The 26122-nt window shown below is 43.8% G+C and overlaps 1 protein-coding gene across 3 annotated transcripts in view; it reads left to right on the top strand.

Annotated features, from left to right (window-relative positions):
* LOC110525827 (solute carrier family 23 member 2) overlaps nt 1–26122 on the top strand; it is a 76824-nt gene extending 50702 nt beyond the window's left edge. For all 3 annotated transcript variants that reach the window (XM_021606272.2, XM_021606271.2, XM_036979964.1), the window contains 12 exons: nt 85–201; nt 4174–4331; nt 11456–11544; nt 12106–12176; nt 12652–12833; nt 13531–13651; nt 23152–23308; nt 23470–23617; nt 23765–23870; nt 24050–24317; nt 24452–24547; nt 24754–26122. In XM_021606272.2, coding sequence (XP_021461947.1) covers nt 85–201; nt 4174–4331; nt 11456–11544; nt 12106–12176; nt 12652–12833; nt 13531–13651; nt 23152–23308; nt 23470–23617; nt 23765–23870; nt 24050–24317; nt 24452–24547; nt 24754–25025 — 1785 coding nt within the window. In that variant the 3' untranslated portion in view covers nt 25026–26122. The remainder of the gene's footprint in view (nt 1–84; nt 202–4173; nt 4332–11455; nt 11545–12105; nt 12177–12651; nt 12834–13530; nt 13652–23151; nt 23309–23469; nt 23618–23764; nt 23871–24049; nt 24318–24451; nt 24548–24753) is intronic.

The raw sequence follows: 26122 nt of genomic DNA, 5'->3' as shown, positions 1-26122 counted from the left end.
TAACCCTTTACTCCAGAGACCATATAGCCTGTGGTGTTTTTGAGGTTGTACATCTATAGTTCTCACCATTTTGTTTGTGTGTAGAGTTCCATGTCGGAGACTTTGGACAGTGCAGACAGTATGGACGCCAGGAGAATGGACATGATCTACACCATTGAAGACACTCCTCCCTGGTACCTGTGTATATTCCTGGGCTTACAGGTGAGACGCATGCAAGCACACACACACACACACACAAACACATCCCCCTTGGTTCCTCTGGGTTACCTTTTTAAAGGGGTATTGTGAGATTCTGGCAATGAAGCCGTTTTTGAATGTCAGATGAACTTGTTGATACCATTTGTATGTCTCGGTGTACAGTATGAAGGAAGTTAGAGGTAGTTTCGCGAGCCAATGCGAGCTAGTATTCGGGCAATGACAGGAAGTCTACATAGCGTACCTGTAGACTTCCAGTCCTTGCGCTAATTAGCATTGGCTCGCGAAGCTATCTCTAACTACCTCCAACTAGTCAGTTAAGAACACATTCTTATTTACAATGACGGCCTACCTCGGCCAAACCCTCCCCTAACCCGGCCTATGCTGGGCCAATTGTGCACCTCCTTATGGGACTCCCGATCACTGCCGGTTGTGATATAGCCTGAGATCGAATCCGGGTCTTTAGTGAAGCCTCTAGCACTGCTACTACACGCAGAGACAAACATGGTATCCACAAGTTCATTTGACTCTGGGTCTGTAGAAAAACGTCTTACAGATGTCTGATCTTAACTTGATCAGTCTTTTGTTGCAGAGAATTTTCCTGAAGGTTCAGGAAATTAAAATGAGTCTTGTGATTGGCTAAAAAATTAGCAGTTCTCTTTCTCTCCATTCGAGGGCAGTCGAGTCATTGGGATCAGGGCTCGCTATCTTAAAATAATGTTCTCGCTCGCTCATGCTATAGGCTTAGGTTGTATTACTGCAACACTTAAATGTGCAAGAATGTATCTGAGATGCAGCCATACACATCAACAACCGTCATTTTACATAGCTTAATAACGCATTGTAGTTATTGGTCTCTACTAGGCTATGATATACAAGTGTCTAAACGAGGAAAGGCTTTATTTCTATTGTACAGAATGCTTGTAAAATAGATCAATTGCCCTTAGTCTGTTAAAAATGGACCAAATTGTTTCGATGACAATGCCAACCAGAGGGCGAACATATCTTTAAAGACTTTGGCTGCAAGCAGGCCTAAAGGCAGAGAGGAAGAGGCAAAGTGAGAAGGCTCACTCTCGGCAAAATAAGCCCAATGCGTTTCTATGGGCTTAATATGCAGATCTAAGCTTGTTGCCTGCCTTTGGGACGACCCCCATTGGGCAAAGACATGAGCATCTTGTCATTATCTACAGATCTCTGACTAAGGTAATAGAGGTGACCAATAATGCTTGCAATTGAGATCAGCTGTGTGGGTGAATTTAGCGCATATTGATGGTTTAACGAGACCTCAGTTGGCAATAATTTAGTGCCATCGATGGTTGCAATAAGCCCCTTGTTATTTTATTATATTCCTATAGGCTACCCATTAGCTTATTCAGTCACAGATAATCTACTGTTTGTGTTTCCCTGGCTAAATTGAGAATTGACAGATGTAGGCCTACAGTACTGTAGAACGATGAACTTTCCTCCAGTGTGGATGCTCGCCCATCTTTTATAGTTAGGCTATGTATAATTTGCAGAGGTGGGTAGAGTACTTAAGTAAAAGTACCGCTAATTTCAGCCTTAAGAAACTACTGAAGTAAGAGTAAAAATAGTATCTGGTCAGAAAACTACTTAAGTACTAGTTACAAATTTTGTTTGGTAATTTTTTACACCTGTTGGTAAACTGTGAAAGCGAAACAAAAGGATAACAACTTAGTGCAATTTATTTATTATTAAAGCCTGACAGCATCATCTTGCAGATGTCCCCCAGCACAGATACTCTCCAATGAAAACTGACATTAAACAAAGTCCGTAGGCTGTACAGTTTCAATGTTGACTTAATATCTTTCAATGTGCACAATTTCATAAAGCTATATGGTACTCGAGACATTGGAACTATTTTACAATTTCAATACCATTAATGAAGAGACATTGGAACTATTTTACAATTTCAATACCATTAATGAACTTTTATTTCACAATATAATTTCAAGTGTATGTGATGGTAAATGCATACTAAAAATATTTACAGCAAGTGTGATGTTTAATTTTTCACTCAGAATGAACAGGTTAGTGTTACAACAGTCAAACAATCAGTCCTGAAATGTCACTATCAATCATGTTACTAGTATGCAAATCAGACACATTTCACCATGGATTTAAATTTACGTAAAAAAATTATAGATTTTAGCTAATCCTAACCCTTTTCCTAACCTTAATCTACTCTAACCTTCTACGTTAATTCTCCTAACCTGCTTCGAAAAGTCAATTTTTGATTAACTGTATCTCTTCTAGAGAACCGGATTGACACTCCCTCCTTCTCTTCTGAACATCCTTTCCACTTTGAAGAGCATGTTCTTTTCTTAGCTGGCCCATTCTCCTCACCCTCGGTTGTGCCGCTACAAGCTGTAAATAAAGACACACACAAAAAAAAGTGATTTCTAGTCTGGCACAAAAAGCTTACTGAGATGATACACTGACTGTATTACAGAGGTGCTTATAGGCCCTGTCACAAAAACTGAATGACATTTAGACAGAGAGAGAGAGAGAGAGAGAGAGAGAGAGAGCAATGCATGGGAGGATGCTGCAGTTGATCTAGCTAACGTCAGCTAGTTACATGGTTGACACTACAGTTAGCTAGCTTAGACAGCGTATCTAGTTTCAACCTAATGTGATAGCTAGTTAGCTATTGCCACACACATCTGATTACTCTATTCACTCTTTTTGCCAATAACAAAGTGACTAGTTGGGAAACGAAGATCGTATGAGGAGCTTAAAACAGACATCTTTTTCTGTCAAATTCTGGGTTAGCCAAAACTAGCTAGTTAGCTACCTAGGCATTTCATTTGCACTTGTCCTCAACTCAATTTCAGCAGCAGAATTATATCTTAGAAATACTTATCTTACTCCAGAAATATATAATATTGCAAACGCAGAAGGTAATTAAAGTGCAATTTACCTCGCATCTGGATAAGAACCCAAGAACAAAAATATGAAGAGCTGTGGTCGAGATTGAACTGCGTTTGACGGACGACTTTTGAGAGTCAATGGATTTAAGAGTTTTGATGACAAGCTATTTTGAATACATTTCCTTGGTCAAGGGGTTATGAAGTGTTCATACATGTAAAAGGGAACCAATAGTTTGATTCAATGTACATTTAATTTAATTCGCTACATTTGGTTATTATTATATAATAATATAAATCTATGTAACAAAGTGATTTGGTCAAATATAATGGAGTAAAAAGTAAGTTACTTCCTTCAGAAATTGCTTGAGTAAGAGTACTACTAGTTCCTCAAAATATATCAAGGGCAGTAGTGGGCCGGATTCGAATCCATGCCTACTCTGGCGTATGTGTGCCATTGTCAGCAGCTGTACACACTGGACCACAAAGACACTGAGATTAACCATGAATTTAGTTAGCCTATTGCTTGCCCCACCTGCCCTGAATGACGTGTCGCCACTGGTTTTTATGCAGTTGACTGTCTGATTATATGTGTAATATGCAAATAATGCCATGTTGACTCTCTATGTAATATGCAAATAATGACAACTGCCTTGTGTCCTCAGAGATATTCTATTACCTAGGCTGCAACTGAATAACATGGCTTCCTCTCCTTGTCTCCTCTCCTTTATCTGCACTGATGTGAAATACTTGGAGAGGTGAAAGGCAATGCCTGATCGGGATCCTCCCTATTGCTTTAACCTGTCCTTTGTTACCAGTGCAGATGAACAAGAGGAGACAAGAAGTGGAAGCCACTTCAGACAATGTTCAGATGCAGCCATGCCCAGATCAAAAAATGCCATCTCACTGCTTATTCAAGTGTCCTCCTATTTCCCCTTCTATAACCCATATGATGTAACACAGTCTCCCCACTTCTGATGTAACTAAGCCCCTCCCCTTCACACTGATGCTTATGAAACATACTCTTATGAAAGTTGTTGCACGTGCACACACACACACTTTCACAATTTAACCCTCTCTTCTCTCACTCTAGCACTACCTGACATGTTTCAGTGGTACCATTGCGGTGCCATTCCTGCTAGCTGAAGCCATGTGTGTAGGGTTTGACCAGTGGGCTACCAGTCAGCTCATAGGAACTATCTTCTTCTGTGTGGGAATCACCACCCTGCTACAGACGACACTGGGCTGCAGGTACACACACACACACACACACACACACAGTGATGGGTTTAGGGCATATGCAGGCACCAAGGGAAACTGTAGGCCAGTGTTGTGGCTACAGGCCTATGTCCATAATACTCTAGAATACTCTGCTATTGATCTTCTCTCCTGCACTTTCCCCTTTACTGCTTGTAAAATGTTTTACATCCCTCTCTCTTTCTCTAGTGTTCTCTCCATCTCCTCTCTCTCCTTATACCCTCTGCCTCTCACCCCCTACTCTCTCCTCTGTCCTCGCTCTCCCTCCTCTCTCTCTCTCCTTCTACCCTCTGCCTCTCACCCCCTACTTTCTCCTCTGTCCTCGCTCTCCCTCCTCTCTCTCTCTCCTTCTACCCTCTGCCTCTCACCCCCTACTCTCTCCTCTGTCCTCGCTCTCCCTCCTCTCTCTCTCCTTATACCCTCTGCCTCTCACCCCCTACTCTCTCCTCTGTCCTCGCTCTCCCTCCTCTCTCTCTCCTTATACCCTCTGCCTCTCACCCCCTACTCTCTCCTCTGTCCTCGCTCTCCCTCCTCTCTCTCTCCTTATACCCTCTGCCTCTCACCCCCTACTCTCTCCTCTGTCCTCGCTCTCCCTCCTCTCTCTCTCCTTATACCCTCTGCCTCTCACCCCCTACTCTCTCCTCTGTCCTCGCTCTCCCTCCTCTCTCTCTCCTTATACCCTCTGCCTCTCACCCCTACTCTCTCCTCTGTCCTCGCTCTCCCTCCTCTCTCTCTAAGTACCATGTTGGCATAATAGACAGTGAAGAGATTGTGAAAATACCCTCTCTCCTCTGTCCTCGCTCTCCCTCCTCTCTCTCTCCTTATACCCTCTGCCTCTCACCCCCTACTCTCTCCTCTGTCCTCGCTCTCCCTCCTCTCTCTCTCCTTATACCCTCTGCCTCTCACCCCCTACTCTCTCCTCTGTCCTCGCTCTCCCTCCTCTCTCTCTCCTTATACCCTCTGCCTCTCACCCCCTACTCTCTCCTCTGTCCTCGCTCTCCCTCCTCTCTCTCTCCTTATACCCTCTGCCTCTCACCCCCTACTCTCTCCTCTGTCCTCGCTCTCCCTCCTCTCTCTCTCCTTATACCCTCTGCCTCTCACCCCTACTCTCTCCTCTGTCCTCGCTCTCCCTCCTCTCTCTCTAAGTACCATGTTGGCATAATAGACAGTGAAGAGATTGTGAAAAGTCACTCCTCCATCCTTTCTCTTCCTCTGTTCCTCCTTCATTCCTCTTTATCCCTCTATCATTCGTGTGTGTGTGTGTGTGTCAAATCAAATCTTATTGATCACATACACATTTAGCAGGTGTTATTGCGGGTGTAGCAAAATGTGTGTGTGCATGTAACTCAACAGTTTCTGAAAGCACATGAGCCAGAAGTTGTACTGTTGGTAACTGGCATGGAGTGGGTTAGCACCAGGGCAGGAAAGTGTGGGTGTGTGTATTTGGCCAACTGTAGAGCTGCATCCCCCTCTTCCCAGACTGACCATTAAACTTGAAATGTTCTGAGTGTCCGGGGTTTCCTCCAAACTGGCACCATATTCTAACGGCTCTGGTCAAACGTAGTGCACTATGATATAGGGAGCCATTTGGGTTGTCGGCCTGAGTATGTAATGAATGTTTGGTGTCAACAGTAAACCAGACTGTGGGAGAAGATATCCTTAGCTTTACATTCTACACAATGTGGTTAGCGTTAGGGATATGTTTAGGGCTACATGGTGAGGAGCATTGACTGAATGGACAAACAAGCACTCCTTTTTATTTCTTTCTCTCTCTTCCACCTCTCCCTCTACAGGAAACACTCTATCCTTTTCTTTTTCTCTCCTTTTCGTTCCCTCTTTCTTTTTCAGTTCTTCCTCTCCTCACTGTGGTTAGAGGTTCAAATTTGACTCCGTGAGTCAGTGTGACCTGAGATGCCCTTCTGTTCTCTCCTCTCTGTCTCTCCCTCCCCTTGCCCACTCTCTCGCTCACTCTAGAAATACGATATCCTTTAGAAATACCACAGCCAGGTTTCATCATTGTTGCCATGGTTATTATCGCTACCACACGTGAATGTGTTGCTAGATGCCATGTCACGTCATGGTAATCTGTTTGTAATTGTGTTTGCACGTCTCAGTCTCATGGCCAAGACACAGCAGCACTGACAGGAAATCACTGGACACACATACTGGACACACACACTGGACACACACACACGCACACACAGAAGGTACTCCGCTAGTCTCATGGCCTTGAGTGATTCCTGTGTGAAACGAGAGAATTAAGCAGTATTTTACTGTTTCAGCGGCTACAGTGTCTAATAGTCAGACTACAGCCTTGAAAAGAACTGCACATACACTCTCAGACCAGTGGTATGGCAGACCTCTGTCTGCCTGGCTCTCACACACTCCTCTCAGCTCAAGGAGAAACCAGGCGTTCAGCCACATAGGACTGCTGTGAAAAATGGGTTGATGTAATTTAAGCTGTGTCCAACTGAACCCTTCAACCGAAGAACCATAAATGTGGGCCAAAGAGCTCTATTTTCATGTCATCTGACCATAGCACCGCCTGGAGTTTGATAAACGCCATTGGCACTTGGATTGGAACCGGTTCTACGGTCAGATAACATTAAAACATAGCTATAAGGCCATGCACACCAGTGGTGGGTTTGTCGTTTGAAAAAAAAGAATATGCAGAAAACTACCTCATACTTATGGTAAAATATAATTTACATTTTGAGCATGCAATATAGCACAGTATTTATTTTAGTATTTTTTTGCTCATCTTTATCAAGGGTATCAATAGTTATGGACCTGACTCTCCTGTCCTTAGTCCTGCAGTTAGGACTGATCACACAGAGAAGCATACACAGAGGATTAACCTATACATAGCAATTGTGCACCATAGAGGGCTGCGATTTCCGACAGATAACTTAGGGATAAATATTTTTTGTTGTCCCGCAGATTGTTTGGGAAAAGTTGTCTTTCTGCTTCATACGTGTTAGCCTACCTATTGTAATAAAAGCAAAGGTGAAAGACCTTCCAACTAAGGAGATGGCAACCAGCACAGGTGTAACACATAAGGAGGTGACACGAATCGGTGTGCCCTATGCACTAACGAGCTACATGTGCTAAAGTCCAACCTAAAACAAAAGCTGTAACAACATAGAAGTAAAGTTGTGTTTGCAAAGTATTTCAAGAAACTGGAAAACATGTCAAGCAAGTATTTTTATGTTCCACAAGTATTATCAGAGTAACTGTTTTGTACAGATAATTATCAGACTCAAGTTACAAATGCTGGTAAACACTCAAATATATTTTGTTTACATTTTTTCACAAAAGTAATGCCCTGGGCCTTTACTAATCCTGTATTAGCAGACCGATATAGACATATTCAGCGCCAGCAATCAACATGTTTTTCTACATGTAACAATGTGCAGGGCTCTAGCTGTGCCACTAGAAATTCTGGTTCGAGTCCAGGCTCTGTCGCAGCCGGTCGCGACCGGGAGAAGCATGAGGCAGTGCATAATTGTCCCAGCGTCGTCCGGGTTATGGAGGGTTTGGCTGGCTTGGATATTCTTGTCCCATCGCGCACTAGCGACTCCTGTGGCGGGCTGGGTGTTGCAGCGATGGGACAAGACTGTAACTACCAATTGGGGAGAAAAAGGGCTAATTAAAAAAAATATATATATATATATATATATATATATATAACAATGTGGAGGGCTCCGCATTGACATGACTAGTTGACGGTAGGTGGGGGCGTGAAATCCTGTATAAACACAAACTCACTTCCTTTACAACTTCCTTCACCACAGATTAGCGAAGCGAAAAAAGTATGTTTACTCTGACGTCTGCGGAGTCCGCCTCACAGTAAATGCTGTATGGCCACAGCAGACGTTGGAGTGACCATGTATAGCCTATAAGTCGCTTTGGATAAAAGCGTCTCATAAATGCCATTTATTTTATTGTTATTATTATATTCATAGAGTGGGCTATATAGCCTATGCATAGGTGGAGAAGCACTGGGCAATTATCTTTCCAAGGAAATGTACTAAATAAATATGATTAGGCTATAGTTTACTACATTGACATAAATATTGATAAATACCTAGACATAAATATTGATCACCCGTATTGTCTCCGTCTGAACATCGTCCCACTCCTATAAAACATAGCTCAAGAGAATATGCAAGTCTCTCCAACTCTGCTATATTAAAACTACGTCTAGCCTATTGGCTGATATATCTGGGTAATACCGATAGTCTAATATAATGGTTCACGTGAGATTCAGTGTTAATTTATGTATTTCTTAGATTATATTTGCCCATTTTGATATTGCCTATGCGCCTAAAATTGCGGTACTGCGTTTGGTTTCGCGACCAATTCTTTTTGTAGTGGGAGTCGGCGGGTGCGGTATGAAAGCTGCGGGAGCGGTATAAATAAATCCATCCCGCGCAGACCTCTAATGCCCCGATCAGTTAAAAAAAAAAAACTTCTGTGCCATGTAATGAACATTATCACAGGCTGCGAGAACTCAAAGAAGCATTTGAGAAGTTGTTAGTAAGAGCTGTTCTCTGCTTCATTGTATATCTCTCACAACACAATCTGTAGCCAACTGATCAAACGTCAAAATGACGTCCATCTTTTCACTAATGACTGTCATTTCTGTGTCACAAATCACAGCTATCTGTGTCACCTCTGCAACGTGGAGAGGGCGGGAGTGGAGGGGAGGAGGGGGGGGCAGCTGAGGTTGAGGGCTGAAGAGATGGATAAGAGGCGACAAAGGCATGAGGGTAGGGCGGAAGGGAGGCAAAGAGAAATGGAGAGTGAGTGGTGAGGAGTGCTAGTGGCTGTGTTTGATGAGTCACAGTGTCCAGTGAGGTCAGATCAGTGAGCACACACACTGTTCTAGGAAAGGTGACTCGTTTGTGTGTGTGCTGACATGTGCCCCTACCAGTGTATTTCTAAAGTGTTTCTGTCTGAGTGTAGCGCTGATGTGTGTGTGTGTGTGTGTTTGCGTGTCAGTGTGTGCACAGCTGGTCCCACCTGGGGACAACATGTGACCCTCTGAAGTAGATGAGTGCTGCTGGGTAAATTGGTGTCTGTGTTTGTCACGATCTCTCCCCCTTTCTCTCTTGTTCTCTCTCTCTCTCTCTCCATCTGTCTCACTCCCCCCACACACACACACGTCAGTGAAGATGACACTCAAATGGCCTACTTTCAGTCTAATCTACTATATACTGAGCAAAAATATAAACGGAACATGCAAATATTTCAAAGATTTTACTGAGTTTATATCAGGAAATCAGTCAATTGAAATAAATTCATTGGTTCCTAATCTATGGATTTCACATGACTGAGAATACAGATAAGCATCTGTTGGTCACAGATACCTTTAAAAAAATAAAGGTAGGGGTGTGAATCAGAAAAGCAGTCAGTACTGGGTGTGATCACCATTTGCCTCATGCAGCATGACACATCTCCTTCGCATAGAGTTTATCAGACTATTGATTGTGGCCTGAGGAATGTTGTCCCACTCCCCTTCAATGGCTGTGCAAAGTTGCTGGATATTGACAAGAACTGGAACACACTGTTGTACATGTCGATACAAAGCTTCCCAAACATGCTCAGTGGTCAACGTGTCTATGAGTATGCAGGCCATGGAAGAACTGGGACATTTTCAGCTTCTAGGAATTGTGTGCAGATCATGGGGCCGTGTGTTATCATGCTTAAACATGAGGCGATGGCAGTAGATGAATGACACAACAATGGGGCTTAGGATCTCATCACGGTGTCTCCATACATTCAAATTAACATCAATAAAATGCAAATGTGTTTGTTGTCCGTAGCTTATGCCTGCCCTCACAATGTTGACGTCAGCAAGCTGCTCGCTCACATGACGCCATACTCTAAAACGACGTTGGAGGCAGCTTATGGTAGAGAAATGAACATTCAATTCTCTGGCAACCGCTCTGGTGGGCATTCCTGCAGTCGTCATGCCAGTTGGACGCTCCCACAAAACTTTTGACATCAGTGGTATTGTGTTGTGTGACAAAACTTCACATTTTAAAGTGGCCCTTTATTGTCCCCAGCACACGGTGCACCTGTGTAATGGATCATGCTGTTTTAATCAGCTTCTTGATATGCCACACCTGTCTGGTGGATGGATTATCTTGGCAAAGGACAAATGGTTACTAACATGGGTGTAACCAAATTTGTTCATAGAATGTGAGAAAAAATAAGCTTTTTGTGCATATGGAACATTTCTGGGGTCTTTTATTTCAGCTCATGAACACATGGGACCAACACTTTACATGTTGCGTTTTATATTTTTGTTCAGTGTAATAACAATAATGTTAGTAAAGTGATAGTTAATTTGATGTATGTCAAACATTCAAATACAGAGCAGCTTTTAAAGGTTCTTAACAGGCAAATGCCTTTATGTGTCATGACTGGTTATTAGTTGTCCTCCTATTTTTATTCATTGTTGACATAGCTAATTTCACCTGCCTTGTACATTTCCATGGATATAAGTTCCATGCTTATTCATCATTTATTGATCTCATCAATCTGGTTGTTGATTAGAGTTAATAATGATGTCCACCTGCACACTGACTGGCCAGCATTCAAATGAATGCTAATTATCAGCCACCACCTGCTCCATTCCAGCGCCACAGCTCTGTAAGTTTCCATGCCGTTGCTGTTACCTAGCCAGGGTAGACCCTGCTTCTGTGTTCACTAGTGACACCTATTGGACAGACAGGAGAACTGTTGGTTACATGACTTGAATCCACAGCCATAAGGGCTACGTAACACTGGCATATTCATCACATAACCATCATATGACAGCTGTTATCACACACACTATGATAACTGACTTTACAGTTTTCAGCAATTTTACATGTGAGTTGCAGTCACTCCTTGTCCATAAACTGCATTCAAGGAAACTACATATTTATTATTTTCATTCTAAAGCACATATATCACTTAAACAAATATGCTTAGTGTGTGTATTAGAGGAATGTGTGTGTGTTCTAATTGGGTGAGTTGCTGGTGTGTGTGTTGTCACTTAGCTAAAAATATAATAATCTGTTAATAAGATGCTTAGTGTGTGTATTGGTGTGTGGTTGTTGTTCCAGACTTCCTCTGTTCCAGGCAAGTGCCTTTGCCTTCCTGGCTCCCGCCAGAGCAATCCTGTCACTAGACAAGTGGAAGTGCAACGCTACAGGTAAACACAAACACGTGTATACACATACACACACCCCACGAGTGCCTTCATTATGACCTGGTCTCACCCTCACTCTCCTGTCCACGTGAGCTGGCATCAGTAGTGCTGACTGGCACCTCAGTTGGCATCAGATGAGGTTTTCAGGTTGGCATCAGATGAGGTTTCCAGGTTCGGTGCCAGTGTGCTAATATATAACGTCGGTGTCCTGGAAAAACCTTGTATCTCACTTTTTGTAGATTTAGATTTTATTAAATTTAAATCGATAGTAGTCATGCCCCTCCATGTTCCATGAAAGTTTCATTACTCTGGAAGTAGAACTAATAAAAGTAATGAAAAAACGCCTTGTGAACTAGCCTGGCTATTTGAGAACTGGCGTCAGCCAGAGTACTTGTGATCCTCCATGGTGATAGATCAGAAAACAAACCGTGACTTAACTTTTTTTATTTTACGATAACAGAATGATAAATATGTGTTTTAAGCTTTCTTTTATGTTCTTTCTGTTTTCTTTTATTTTTTCTCACTCCATATTTCTCTCTGTTACCTTCTCCGTCCCTCTGTCAGTGGTTCCTTCCATGTTCAACGAGACTGAGCTGCTCAACACTGAACACATCTGGCATCCCCGGATACGAGAGGTGAGAGAGAAGTTAAATGCGAGACGGAAGGGGAGAGAGCAGGAGACATGGGGGATATTTTATAGTATTCAATCTTTACACTGCATAGTGTACAGCGAGAGGTCTACTCCTGTGTTCTGTGTCAGTATTGTTCAAAGCCCATGTTAGATAGCACATCCCAGTGATACCCTCTGGGCCTACACTGAAACGTAGAGTAGATAGAGTTCTAAATGATGATGTTTGTTTAAACCTGTTGCTGTGACTCAGCCTTTGGCCTTGTGTGTTTGCGTGTGTGTGTGTTTGTGTGTGAGAGTGTGACAGAGGCCTTTAACTCGCATTAACCTTTTATAAGGCTTGTGTAAGCGGGTTTGGTAACCCTGTTTTGATGCGTGTGTGAGGCGGTAACTCAATCACGATGTCACAATGAATAGAATTAGAGACGAGGACGTCGATAGACTATCAAGGCTGTACCAAAGTCTGTCTCTTTGCCCTCCAGATCCAGGGGGCTATCATTGTGTCGTCTCTGATAGAGGTGTGTATTGGCTTCCTGGGGCTCCCCGGGCTCTTGTTGAAATACATCGGGCCCCTAACTATCACCCCGACTGTGGCTCTCATCGGCCTGTCTGGCTTCCAGGCTGCAGGGGAGAGAGCAGGGAAACACTGGGGCATCGCCATGCTGTGAGTAGTATACTGTGGCTCTAATCTCTGCTGACTGACTACTTGTATAGTCCCCTATACATTCCCCAGCCCTCTATATGTTTTGCTATAGTGTCTGTTGTCCTTGTCTTGTTATGATGCATGGCAAATTTAGGTGAAAACAGAAAGTAAAATGATTTCTTATCGATCTTTTGTTATCCTATAAGACTGACTCCCGCCCCACAGAGGCATCCTTAGCCAATCAATTATCATAGCAGCCCATTAAATAGCCAATCAGAATGAATTACCGGCAGACGCAGTCGCCCCTGCGGAATGGAGGTGGGAACTCTTAGTGCTCCAGACAGAGTCCTCTAGGCCTAGGTTCAGAAGGACTGTTGGTAATTGTTTGTGTCTGCTACATTGTTATTCATTTATTTATTTAGTCTCTTTCGGGAAAATTTGTCTTGCGACTCATCTCAAACAACATAACATCTGTGTTTCTTTGCTATGTAAACTTCTTTGAGTTATCAATGAATTGATTTCATTGTGTTTTTTGAGAATTACACCTTTGGATTCGGCTGTCTTTTTTTTGCAGTCTTCAACAACGGGTTATTGGTTCTCTTGACAAAACTGTTCTACATATCAAAGCAGATAGTGGATGTTTGCAAGTGTGCTTAGTGCTTTTCCTTGACCCCTGACTTCTGTATTTCTTGCTCGTCCTCTCTCTCCCTCTCTCTAGGACTATATTCCTGGTGTTGTTGTTCTCTCAGTATGCGAGGAACGTACAGCTTCCTCTGCCCATCTACAAGGCTAAGAAAGGATGGACCTCTTATAGATTACAGCTCTTCAAGATGTTCCCTGTGAGTACCCTGACACACACACACACACACAGAGAGAGAGAGATGTGCATGCACAGAGAAATACACTGGTAGGAGCATACACACCTAAATACACATCCCCTTTCCTGGAGTGTGCTTATTGATCCAGTCCATCACAGTGCCATGTGAGGTAAGATAAATGGGCACACACTCCTCCATCTCTCTCCGTCTTTTAGATACCTCTTTCCATCCTCCCATTACCTGTCAAGTCCTGCTGTTCAAATCTTATTCACCCTCCCCTGTCTCCTCCCCCGTTCCTCTTAATAAGATCTGAAATGATTCAGCCCTCTGTGGTGCCCTTTTGACTTTGTTTTTCCCTGTTCTGAGCTGTATATATATCTCCTGTGTGCCTGTCTGTCTGTGGCCTTATGTGAAATGTGTTTAGCCTACTACTTACTAAAACTGCATTCTGTGTACTAATCGTACTACATACTATTTAGAACATACTGTTTGGTAAAAACGTATGCAGTAAGCAACAAACATATCAACATACTACTCATCCATACTGAGAATGTGTCATCTAATGCGCAATCGTGCTTGTTCCTTACCATTTGTAACTTTCTGTTTTTGCATACCCAAACGGCCTACTATTTAGTATGCATGTACGGATATTCGGACGTGGCCTGTGTGTTGTAGACCGCCTGTACCCTCCATTCTGTTGGCAAACGTGCAATCACTGGAGAATAAGCTGGACGAGCTCAGTTTGAGACTATTACATCAACAAAACATTAAGAAAAATAATATCCTATGCTTCCCGGAGTCATGGCTGAACAAGTACATGGATAATATACGGTTAGCTGGGTTTTCTGTGCATTGGCAGGAGAGAATGGTAGTGTCCAGTAAGCTCCGGGGGAGGCGTGTGTCTCTGCGCAATGTCTTATATTAAGGAAGGCTCAAGGTTCTGCTCGCTTGTTAGAATATCTCATGATAAACTGTTGACAACTATTTAACACAAGTTTTCATCTATATTTTTCATAGTTGTTTATTTACCACCACAAACCGATGCTGACACTGAGACCGCACTCAACTAGCTGTATAGGGCCATAAACAAACAAGAAAATGCTCATCCAGAGGCGGCGTTCCTAGTGGCCGGTGATTTCAATGCAGGAAAACTCCAATCAGTTTTACCTAATTTCTACCAGCGTGTCACCTGTGCACCTAGAGGGAAAACAATTCTAGATCAGCTTTACTCCACACACAGAGGCGAATACAAAGCTCTCCCTCCATTTGATGTCTGACCATTTTTTTTATTTTATTTTTTTTTAAAAATTTTTTTTTTAACCTTTATTTAACCAGGTAGGCAAGTTGAGAACAAGTTCTCATTTACAATTGCGACCTGGCCAAGATAAAGCAAAGCAGTTCGACAGATACAACAACACAGAGTTACACATGGAGTAAAACAAACATACAGTCAATAATAAAGTATAAACAAGTCTATATACAATGTGAGCAAATGAGGTGAGAAGGGAGGTAAAGGCAAAAAAGGCCTTGGTGGCAAGGTAAATACAATATAGCAAGTAAAACACTGGAATGGTAGTTTTGCAATGGAAGAATGTGCAAAGTAGAAATAAAAATGGGGTGCAAAGGAGCAAAATAAATAAATAAATTAAATACAGTTGGGAAAGAGGTAGTTGATAGGGCTAAATTATAGGTGGGCTATGTACAGGTGCAGTAATCTGTGAGCTGCTCTGACAGTTGGTGCTTAAAGCTAGTGAGGGAGATAAGTGTTTCCAGTTTCAGAGATTTTTGTAGTTCGTTCCAGTCATTGGCAGCAGAGAACTGGAAAGAGAGGCGGCCAAAGAAAGAATTGGTTTTGGGGGTGACTAGAGAGATATACCTGCTGGAGCGTGTGCTACAGGTGGGAGATGCTATGGTGACCAGCGAGCTGAGATAAGGGGGGACTTTACCTAGCAGGGTCTTGTAGATGACATGGAGCCAGTGGGTTTGGCGACGAGTATGAAGCGAGGGCCAGCCAACGAGAGCGTACAGGTCGCAATGGTGGGTAGTATATGGGGCTTTGGTGACAAAACGGATTGCACTGTGATAGACTGCATCCAATTTGTTGAGTAGGGTATTGGAGGCTATTTTGTAAATTACATCGCCAAAGTCGAGGATTGGTAGGATGGTCAGTTTTACAAGGGTATGTTTGGCAGCATGAGTGTAACCATAACCAAAACTCTATCCTCTTGATTCCTGCTTAAAAAAACTCAAAAAGGAGGAATCAGTGACTCACTCAATACGCAAGTGGTCTGATGAAGCGGATGCTAAGCTACAGGACTTTCGCTATTGAGGAGTTTACCACATCAGTCACTAGCTTCATAAATAAGTGCATCGATTACGTTGTCCCCACAGTGACCATACGTACGTGCATATCCCAACCAGAAGCTATGGATTACAGGCAACATCCGCACTGAGCCAAAGACTAGAGTCTACGCTTTCAAGGAGTGGGCAGCCCAGCAATGCAAGCCTACCAGACAGGCTAAATATTTCTATGCTAACTTCAAGGCAAGCAAAACAGAACAATGTGTAAGAGCATCAGCTGTTCTGGATGACTGTGTGATAACTCTCTCCGTAGCCGATGTGAGTGAGCCCTTTAAAAAGGTTAACATTCGCGAGGCCTCAGGGCCAGATGGATTATCAGGACGCTTACTCAGAGCATGTGCTGACCAGCTGGCAAATGTCTTCACTGACATTTTCAACCTCTCCCTGACCCTGTCTGTAATACAGTGCATTCCAAACGTATTCAGACCCCTTAACTCTTTCCACATTTTGCTACGTTACAGACTTATTCTAAAAATAATTAAATTGTTGATCCCCCTCATCAATCTACACACAATACCCCATAATGATGAAGCAAAAACATGTTTCTATAAATTAGCAAATGTATTAAAAATAAAACACAGAACTATGACATTTACATAATTATTCAGATCCTTTACTCAGTACTTTGTTGAAGCACCTTTGGCAATGATTACAGCCTCGATTCTTCTTGGGTATGATATGATACTACAAGCTTGGCACACCTATATTTTGAGTTTCTCCCATTCTTCTCTACAGATCCTCTCAAGCTCTGTCAGGTTGGATGGGGACCATCGCCGCACAGCTATTTTCAGGTCTCTCCAGAGATGTTTGATTGTGTTCAAGTCCGGGCTCTGGCTGGGCCACTCAAGGACGTTCAGAGACTTGTCCCGAAGCCACTCCTGCATTGTCTTGGTTGTGTGCTTAGGGTTGTTGTCCTGTTGGAAGGTGAATCTTAACCCCAGTCTGAGGTCCTGAGCACTCTGGAGCAGGTTTTCATCAAGAATCGCTTTCTCTGTGCATCTTTCCCTCTATCCTGACTAGTCTCGCAGTCCATGCCGCTGAAAAACAACTCAACAGCATGATGCTGCTACCACCATGCTGCACCAGGCCAAAGAGTTTAATTTTGTTTCATCAGACCAGAGAATCTTCTTTCTCATGGTCTGAGAGTCTTTAGGTGCCTTTTGGCAAACTCCAAGAGGGCTGTAGGTGCCTTTTACTGAGGAATGGCTTCCGTCTGGCCACTCAACCATAAAGGCCTGATTGGTGGGATTCTGCAGAGATGGTTATCCTTCTGGAAGGTTCTCCCATCTCCACAGAGGCACTCTGGAGCTCTGTCAGAGTGACCATCGGGTTCTTGCTCACCTCCCTGACCAAGGCCCTTTTCCCCGATTGCTCAGTTTGGCCGGGAGGCCAGCTCTAGGAAGAGTCTGGGTGGTTCCAAACTTCTTCCATTTAAGAATGATGGAGGCCACTGTGTTCTTGGTGACCTTCAATGCTGCAGACATTTTTTCGTACCCTTCCTCAGATCTGTGCCTCGACACAATCCTGTCTCGGATCTCTATAGAAAATCCCTTCAACCTCATGGCTTGGTTTTTTTCTCTGACATGCACTGTCAACTGCCTTTGCAAATCATGTGCAATCAATTGATTTCACCACAGGTGGTCTCCAATCAAGTTGTAGAAACATCTCAAGGATGATCGATGGAAACAGGATGCACCCAAGCTAAAATCCGAGTCTCATAGCAAAGGGTCAGAATACTTACAGTACCAGTCAAAACATTGGACACACCTACAGTGGGGAGAACAAGTATTTGATAACCTGCCAAATCGGCAGTGTTTCCTACTTACAAAGCATGTAGAGGTCTGTCATTTGTATCATAGGTACACTTCAACTGTGAGAGACGGAATCTAAAACAAAAATCCAGAAAATCACATTGTATGATTTTTAAGTAATTCATTTGCATTTTATTGCATGACATAAGTATTTGATACATCAGAAAAGAAAAGCAGAACTTAATATTTGGTACAGAAACCTTTGTTTGCAATTACAGAGATCATACGTTTCCTGTAGTTCTTGACCAGGTTTGCACACACTGCAGGGATTTTGGCCCACTCCTCCATACAGACCGTCTCCAGATCCTTCAGGTTTCGGGGCTGTCGCTGGGCAATACGGACTTTCAGCTCCCTCCAAAGATTTTCTATTGGGTTCAGGTCTGGAGACTGGCTAGGCCACTCCAGGACCTTGAGATGCTTCTTACGGAGCCACTCCTTAGTTGCCCTGGCTGTGTGTTTCGGGTCGTTGTCATGCTGGAAGACCCAGCCACAACCCATCTTCAATGCTCTTACTGAGGGAAGGAGGTTGTTAGCCAAGATCTCTGGCCCCATCCATCCTCCCCTCAATACGGTGCAGTCGTCCTGTCCCCTTTGCAGAAAAGCATCCCCAAAGAATGATGTTTCCACCTCCATGCTTGGGATGGTGTTCTTGGGGTTGTACTCATCCTTCTTCTTCCTCCAAACACGGCGAGTGGAGTTTAGACCAAAAAGCTCTATTTTTGTCTCATCAGACCACATGACCTTCTCCCATTCCTCCTCTGGATCATCCAGATGGTCTTTGGCAAACTTCAGACGGGCCTGGACATGCGCTGGCTTGAGCAGGGGGACCTTGTGTGCGCTGCAGGATTTTAATCCATGACGGCGTAGTGTGTTACTAATGGTTTTCTTTGAGACTGTGGTCCCAGCTCTCTTCAGGTCTTTGACCAGGTCCTGCCGTGTAGTTCTGGGCTCATCCCTCACCTTCTTCATGATCATTGATGCCCCACAAGGTGAGATCTTGCATGGAGCCCCAGACCAAGGGTGATTGACCGTCATCTTGAACTTCTTCCATTTTCTAATAATTGCGCCAACAGTTGTTGCCTTCTCACCAAGCTGCTTGCCTATTGTCCTATAGCCCATCCCAGCCTTGTGCAGGTCTACAATTTTATCCCTGATGTCCTTACACAGCTCTCTGGTCTTGGCCATTGTGGAGAGGTTGGAGTCTGTTTGATTGAGTGTGTGGACAGGTGTCTTTTATACAGGTAACGAGTTCAAACAGGTGCAGTTAATACAGGTAATGAGTGGAGAACAGGAGGGCTTCTTAAAGAAAAACTAACAGGTCTGTGAGAGCCGGAATTCTTACTGGTTGGTAGGTGATCAAATACTTATGTCATGCAATAAAATGCAAATTAATTACTTAAAAATCATACAATGTGATTTTCTGGATTTTTGTTTTAGATTCCGTCTCTCACAGTTGAAGTGTACCTATGATAAAAATTACAGACCTCTACATGCTTTGTAAGTAGGAAAACCTGCAGAATTGGCAGTGTATCAAATACTTGTCCTCCCCACTATACTTATTCAAGGGTTTTTCTTTATTTTTACTATTTTCTACATTTGTAGAATAATATTGAATACATAAACTATGAAATAACACATGTGGAATCATGTAGTAACCAAAAAAGTGTTAAGCAAATCAAAATATATTTTATATTCTTCAAAGAAGCCACCCTTTGCCACGATGACAGCCTTTGCACACTCTTGGCTTTCTCTCAACCAGCTTCACCTTGAATGCTTTTCCAACAGTCAGCACACAAAAAAAATATCATTTCATCCTTTTTAGAAAAAGACTGTAATGTGGAAAAAGTCAAGGGGTCTTAATCATTTCCGAATGCACTGTACCTACTTGTTTCAAGCAGATCCTGTGCCCAAGAACACAAAGGTAACCTATCTAAATGACTACCATCCTGTAGCACTCACATCTTTAAGCATGAAATGCTTGGTCATGGTTCACATCAACACCATCTTTCCAGACACCTTGGACCCACTCCAATTTGCATACCACCCCAACAGATCCACAGATGACACCATCTTTATTGCATTCCACACTACCCTTTTCCGCCTGGACAAAAGGAACACCTATGTGAGAATGCTATTTATTGACTACAGCTCAGCGTTCAACACCATAGTGCCCTACAAGCTCATCACTAAGCTAAGGACCCTGGGACTGAACACCTCCCTCTGCAACTGTATCCTGGACTTCCTGACAGTCGCCCCCAGGTGGTGGAAGTAGGAAATAACACATCCGCCAAGCTGACCCTCAACACGCGGGTCCTTCGGGGTTGCATGATAGTCCCCTACTGAACTCCCTGTTCAGCCACGCAAGACTCCAACACCATCATTAAGTTGGACGACAATGAGACAGTCTATAGGGAGGACAGAGACCTGGCAGTGTGGTGTCAGGACAACAACCTCTCCCTCAATGTGAGCAAGACAAAGGAGCTGATCATGGACTACATGAAACGGAGGGTCAAGCATGCCCCCATCCCCATCGACGGGGCTATAGTGAAGCAGATCGAGAGCTTCAAGTTCCTCGGTGTCCACATCATTAAGGAGCTGTCATGGTCCAACCACACCAACAAAGTCATGAAGAGGGCACGACAACACCTGAAAAAGATTTGGCATGGGTCCTCAGATGAAAAGATTTGGCATGGGTCCTCAGATCCTCAAAAGGTTCTACAGCTGCACCATCGAGAGCATCCTGACTGGTTGCACTGGTTGCAACTGCTCGGTCTCCGACCGCAAGGCACTTCAGAGGGTAGTGTGTAGGTCCAGTGCATCACTGGGGCCAAGCTTCCTGCCATCCAGGACCTCTATACCAGGCAGTGTCAGAGGAAGGCCAAAAAATGTTAAGACTCCAGCCACCCATGTCATACTGTTCTCTCTGCGACCGCACGGCAAGCAGTACCGGAGTGCCAGGTCTAAGTCCAAGAGGCTTCTAAACAGTTTCTACCCCCAAGCCGTAAGACTCCTGAACACCTAATCAAATGGCTACCCAGACTATTTGCACCCCCCCTCTCTCTCTTTTACACCGCTGCTACTCTCTGTTGTTATCATCTATAGCATAGTCACTATAATAACTCTACCTACATGTACATATTACCTCAACTTAATGGTGCCCCCGCACATTGACTCTATACTGGCACCCCCCTGTATATAGTCTCGTATTGTTATTTTACTGCTGCTCTTTAATTACTTGTTACTTTATTTCTTATTCTTATCCAGATTTTTTTTTTTTTTTACTGCATTGTTGGTTCGGGGCTCGTAAGTAAGCATTTCCCTGTAAGGTCTACACACCTGCTCTATGCGGTCCATGTGACTATACATTTTATTTTATTTGCTCTGTGCCCCCTGCTGGTCATTTGATGTCATGATAGCTCATATACAGTGCCTTGCGAAAGTATTCGGCCCCCTTGAACTTTGCGACCTTTTGCCACATTTCAGGCTTCAAACATAGATATAAAACTGTATTTTTTTGTGAAGAATCAACAACAAGTGGGACACAATCATGAAGTGGAACGACATTTATTGGATATTTCAAACTTTTTTAACAAATCAAAAACTGAAAAATTGGGCATGTAAAATTATTCAGCCCCTTTACTTTCAGTGCAGCAAACTCTCTCCAGAAGTTCAGTGAGGATCTCTGAATGATCCAATGTTGACCTAAATGACTAATGATGATAAATACAATCCACCTGTGTGTAATCAAGTCTCCGTATAAATGCACCTGCACTGTGATAGTCTCAGAGGTCCGTTAAAAGCGCAGAGAGCATCATGAAGAACAAGGAACACACCAGGCAGGTCCGAGATACTGTTGTGAAGAAGTTTAAAGCCGGATTTGGATACAAAAATATTTCCCAAGCTTTAAACATCCCAAGGAGCACTGTGCAAGCGATAATATTGAAATGGAAGGAGTATCAGACCACTGCAAATCTACCAAGACCTGGCCGTCCCTCTAAACTTTCAGCTCATACAAGGAGAAGACTGATCAGAGATGCAGCCAAGAGGCCCATGATCACTCTGGATGAACTGCAGAGATCTACAGCTGAGGTGGGAGACTCTGTCCATAGGACAACAATCAGTCGTATATTGCACAAATCTGGCCTTTATGGAAGAGTGGCAAGAAGAAAGCCATTTCGTAAAGATATCCATAAAAAGTGTTGTTTAAAGTTTGCCACAAGCCACCTGGGAGACACACCAAACATGTGGAAGAAGGTGCTCTGGTCAGATGAAACCAAAATTGAACTTTTTGGCAACAATGCAAAACGTTATGTTTGGCATAAAAGCAACACAGCTGAACACACCATCCCCACTGTCAAATATGGTGGTGGCAGCATCATGGTTTGGGCCTGCTTTTCTTCAGCAGGGACAGGGAAGATGGTTAAAATTGATGGGAAGATGGATGGAGCCAAATACAGGACCATTCTGGAAGAAAACCTGATGGAGTCTGCAAAAGACCTGAGACTGGGACGGAGATTTGTCTTCAAGACAATGATCCAAAACATAAAGCAAAATCTACAATGGAATGGTTCAAAAATAAACATATCCAGGTGTTAGAATGGCCAAGTCAAAGTCCAGACCTGAATCCAATTGAGAATCTGTGGAAAGAACTGAAAACTGCTGTTCACAAATGCTCTCCATCCAACCTCACTGAGCTCGAGCTGTTTTGCAAGGAGGAATGGGAAAAAAAATGTCAGTCTCTCGATGTGCAAAACTGATAGAGACATACCCCAAGCGACTTACAGCTGTAATCGCAGCAAAAGGTGGCGCTACAAAGTATTAACTTAAGGGGGCTGAATAATTTTGCACGCCCAATATTTCAGTTTTTGATTTGTTAAAAAAGTTTGAAATATCCAATAAATGTCGTTCCACTTCATGATTGTGTCCCACTTGTTGTTGATTCTTCACAAAAAAATACAGTTTTATATCTTTATGTTTGAAGCCTGAAATGTGGCAAAAGGTCGCAAAGTTCAAGGGGGCCGAATACTTTCGCAAGGCACTGTATCTGCTGCTCCAGTAGACAGACGCTTGTATTGGTGACTCCACTCTAATAAAGTTCTCTTCATCACTCTCTCTCCCTGTCTGATTAAAAGTTCCGCTCTTTATCAATCTGTTCTTTACAGTTTGAACTGGTGACCTCACAACTCCCATATTGAAAAAAAGTAATCATCACTCTCTGTTTAAAGGGCATTCTATAGAAGTTCTGCAGATTTATTGTGGTGTTCTTCACTGTAACTCAACAGGACATAATGTAATTCTCTGTGTGTTTTGAGGGTCATGTTTGACCTTTAGTGTTTCTGCCTTCCTCAGATCATCATGGCCATCCTGGTGTCATGGCTGATTTGTTTTATCTTTACCGTAACCAATGTTTTCCCACCGGAGAAAGACAAGTACGGTTACTACGCCCGCACAGACGCACGCCAGGGAATACTGGCAGCCGCACCCTGGTTCAAGATCCCCTACCCTTGTGAGTTACCACTCCTTATGGTGTTCAACCCACCCCTAGCTAAGCCCAAATTCTGAATGAGAGCATCCAATAGCTTCGTAGGTTCCTCAAGTCTAGAATGTTTTGGAGTTGTTTGTTCCACATCAGTGTGTCAATGTTTTTTTTGTTTTTTTTACCCATAGTTCAGTGGGGTGTTCCTACGGTGACAGCGGCGGGGGTGATTGGTATGTTCAGTGCCGTGGTCGCCAGCATCATTGAGTCAATTGGAGACTACTACGCCTGTGCCCGCCTCTCCTGTGCCCCCCCACCCCCCATTCACGCCATCAACAGGTACTTGACCTTGCTTTCATAGCTCCTTGCCTAATGCACCTCATAGAATATGCTTACCTCACACAGACACAATGGTTTGAATCATGAATTGACATCCGTCTCTCGCTCACTCTCTCCCTCTTTCTTTCTGTTTTTCTCTCTTTGTAGGGGTATATTTATGGAAGGTCTCTCCTGCGTGTTGGATGGGCTGATGGGGACAGGAAACGGCTCTACTTCCTCCAGTCCTAATATAGGCGTGCTAGGCATCACTAAGGTAACCATCACACCCTTCAATGCACAGAGTCCTACTACAAGTTCTATTCAAATATTAAATATTTGTTTTAATTGGCTAGTAGTCTGCTTGGATTTAATTTGCTCTGTAGAGTGGGACTATTTTATTCTTCCTGCTTCTTCGCTTTCTTACTCCCTGCTGCTCTCTGATTGGTCCTCCAGGTGGGCAGCCGGCGTGTGATCCAATACGGTGCTGCTATGATGCTACTGCTAGGGCTGGTGGGTAAATTCAGCGCATTGTTCGCCTCCCTGCCTGACCCTGTCCTGGGGGCGCTGTTCTGTACCCTGTTTGGGATGATTACAGCTGTGGGACTGTCCAACCTGCAGTTTGTAGACCTCAACTCTTCCAGGAACCTTTTTGTTCTGGGCTTCTCCATTTTCTTTGGCCTGGTGCTGCCCAGCTACCTCAAACAGAACCCTCTGGTCACTGGTGAGTAGAGGACAAGTGGACTACAGATTTAGCTCATTGGCCTACTCCTTCAGTGTTCACACATCTAAAAGGACTGGGTAGGTCTCTGAACCCTCTCTCTCGTTCTCTCTCTATCCCTCTTTTCTGTCTCTCAGGTATAGTGTCGATTGACCAGGTGTTGAACGTCCTCCTGACCACAGCCATGTTCGTAGGGGGGTCAGTGGCATTTGTGCTGGACAACACTATCCCTGGTGAGTGGACTGTACTATCCCACTATCACTGATAGACTAAACTATCACACTACTACTATTAATCTACTACTGTACTCAACCATTTTGAGTGCATTTTGAGATAGGACAAGCATATCACAAACTGTTGCCTCCTCCAATCGCTCACCCCCTCGTCCTCTGTCTTCCTCTTCTCTCTCTCTCTTTCCTCTCTCCTTTCCTCCTGTCAGGTACGCCAGAGGAGCGAGGGATCAGGAAGTTGAAGCGTGGGTCGGGACCCAGTACTGCGGAGCTGGAGGGGATGAGAACCTACGACCTCCCGTTCGGCATGGACTTCCTGCGCCGCCACACCGTCTTCCAGTACTTCCCCATCAGCCCCACCTTCAGCGGCTACCAGTGGGGCGCGATCCGCAAGGCCTGCAGACTTAGGGGGGGACGGGGTGGGGTAGGGAAGGCAGCAGAGATGGAGGGAATCACAGATCCAGGGGAGAGCGGGGTATAGCAGACTGGTAGAACCGGGCTGGAGGGAAGAGAGATGGAGTTTGGTACCATGGAAGGAAGGGAGGGGTGGAGGTTTTTGGGTAGCGTCAGTGCAGTGTGACATGCTCAACCCTGTCTTGTATGTATGTGTGTCTGTATAACACTGTCTATGGCCTATTCATGCTGTTGTTAGCATGTTATAACCAGTGTCATGAGCGTGTAATAACAGATGTCCTTATAGGGAACGTTTCAGATGGAGTTGCAACGTGCTCTTGTCTCTGCCTAGTATGTGAGTGAAAGAGCATAGGAATGCCTTAGACAGCCCATTATTGAGGTCCCTCTCTTCCCATTGCACTATTTCTTCTAGATCTTCAGTTAACACTTATTTTCTCAGTTAACCTGTCTACATCAGTCAATCTGTCTACATACATTCCAAGGGGAATGGTAAGAAAAGGTTTGTTCTCTGCTGTTTAACCAAAATACTCTGATGTATTACACTCCCAGTGGCCTCTGTGTGTGTGCGTGCGTGTGTGTATGCCCACCCATGACATTGTGATGGGGTTGAGTGTGTCACTTGCGCTGGCACATTTCCTGTTTCCGGACAGAGACAGACAGACAGACAGACAGATGGACGGACAGTATCTCGTTTACGGCAAAAGTTTAAAGCTCAATGATTGACACCTTACAGACCCATTGAGAATCAGACGCAGCTGGTCAGTCAGCCCTGTTTAGCAAACCTACACTTCCCACGGTGGTTATGGGAAATGTAGTCTCCTGTTGAAAGGGGATTGGATGGAATTGAGGCTTTATGAAAATTCACATTCAACTAATAATTGGCCTGCATACAAAATGTACACACACACACACACACACGCACACTACCAAACACAAGCAAGGCAAGGTCATGCAGATACTGTTGATGAAAGTGGCTTGTCAAGTGGTAGACCTTAGCCATGCAAAGTGATTGTGGTGTTCGTTTTACATTATTATAGTTAATGCACATTTTGTTTACTGGAACCTGCCCCTCTATTTGGTTTATATTACCCGTTTAAGTCAAACACACAATTAGGGCTGTTATGGTGACCGCATTATCACAACACCGGCAGTCACAAGTCATGA

This window comes from Oncorhynchus mykiss, chromosome 6 (genome assembly GCF_013265735.2).
Source record: "Oncorhynchus mykiss isolate Arlee chromosome 6, USDA_OmykA_1.1, whole genome shotgun sequence".
In the NCBI taxonomy this organism is placed as follows: domain Eukaryota; kingdom Metazoa; phylum Chordata; class Actinopteri; order Salmoniformes; family Salmonidae; genus Oncorhynchus; species Oncorhynchus mykiss.
Note: the sequence above shows the minus strand (reverse complement) of the source record. Positions and strands in the feature narration are given on the sequence as shown.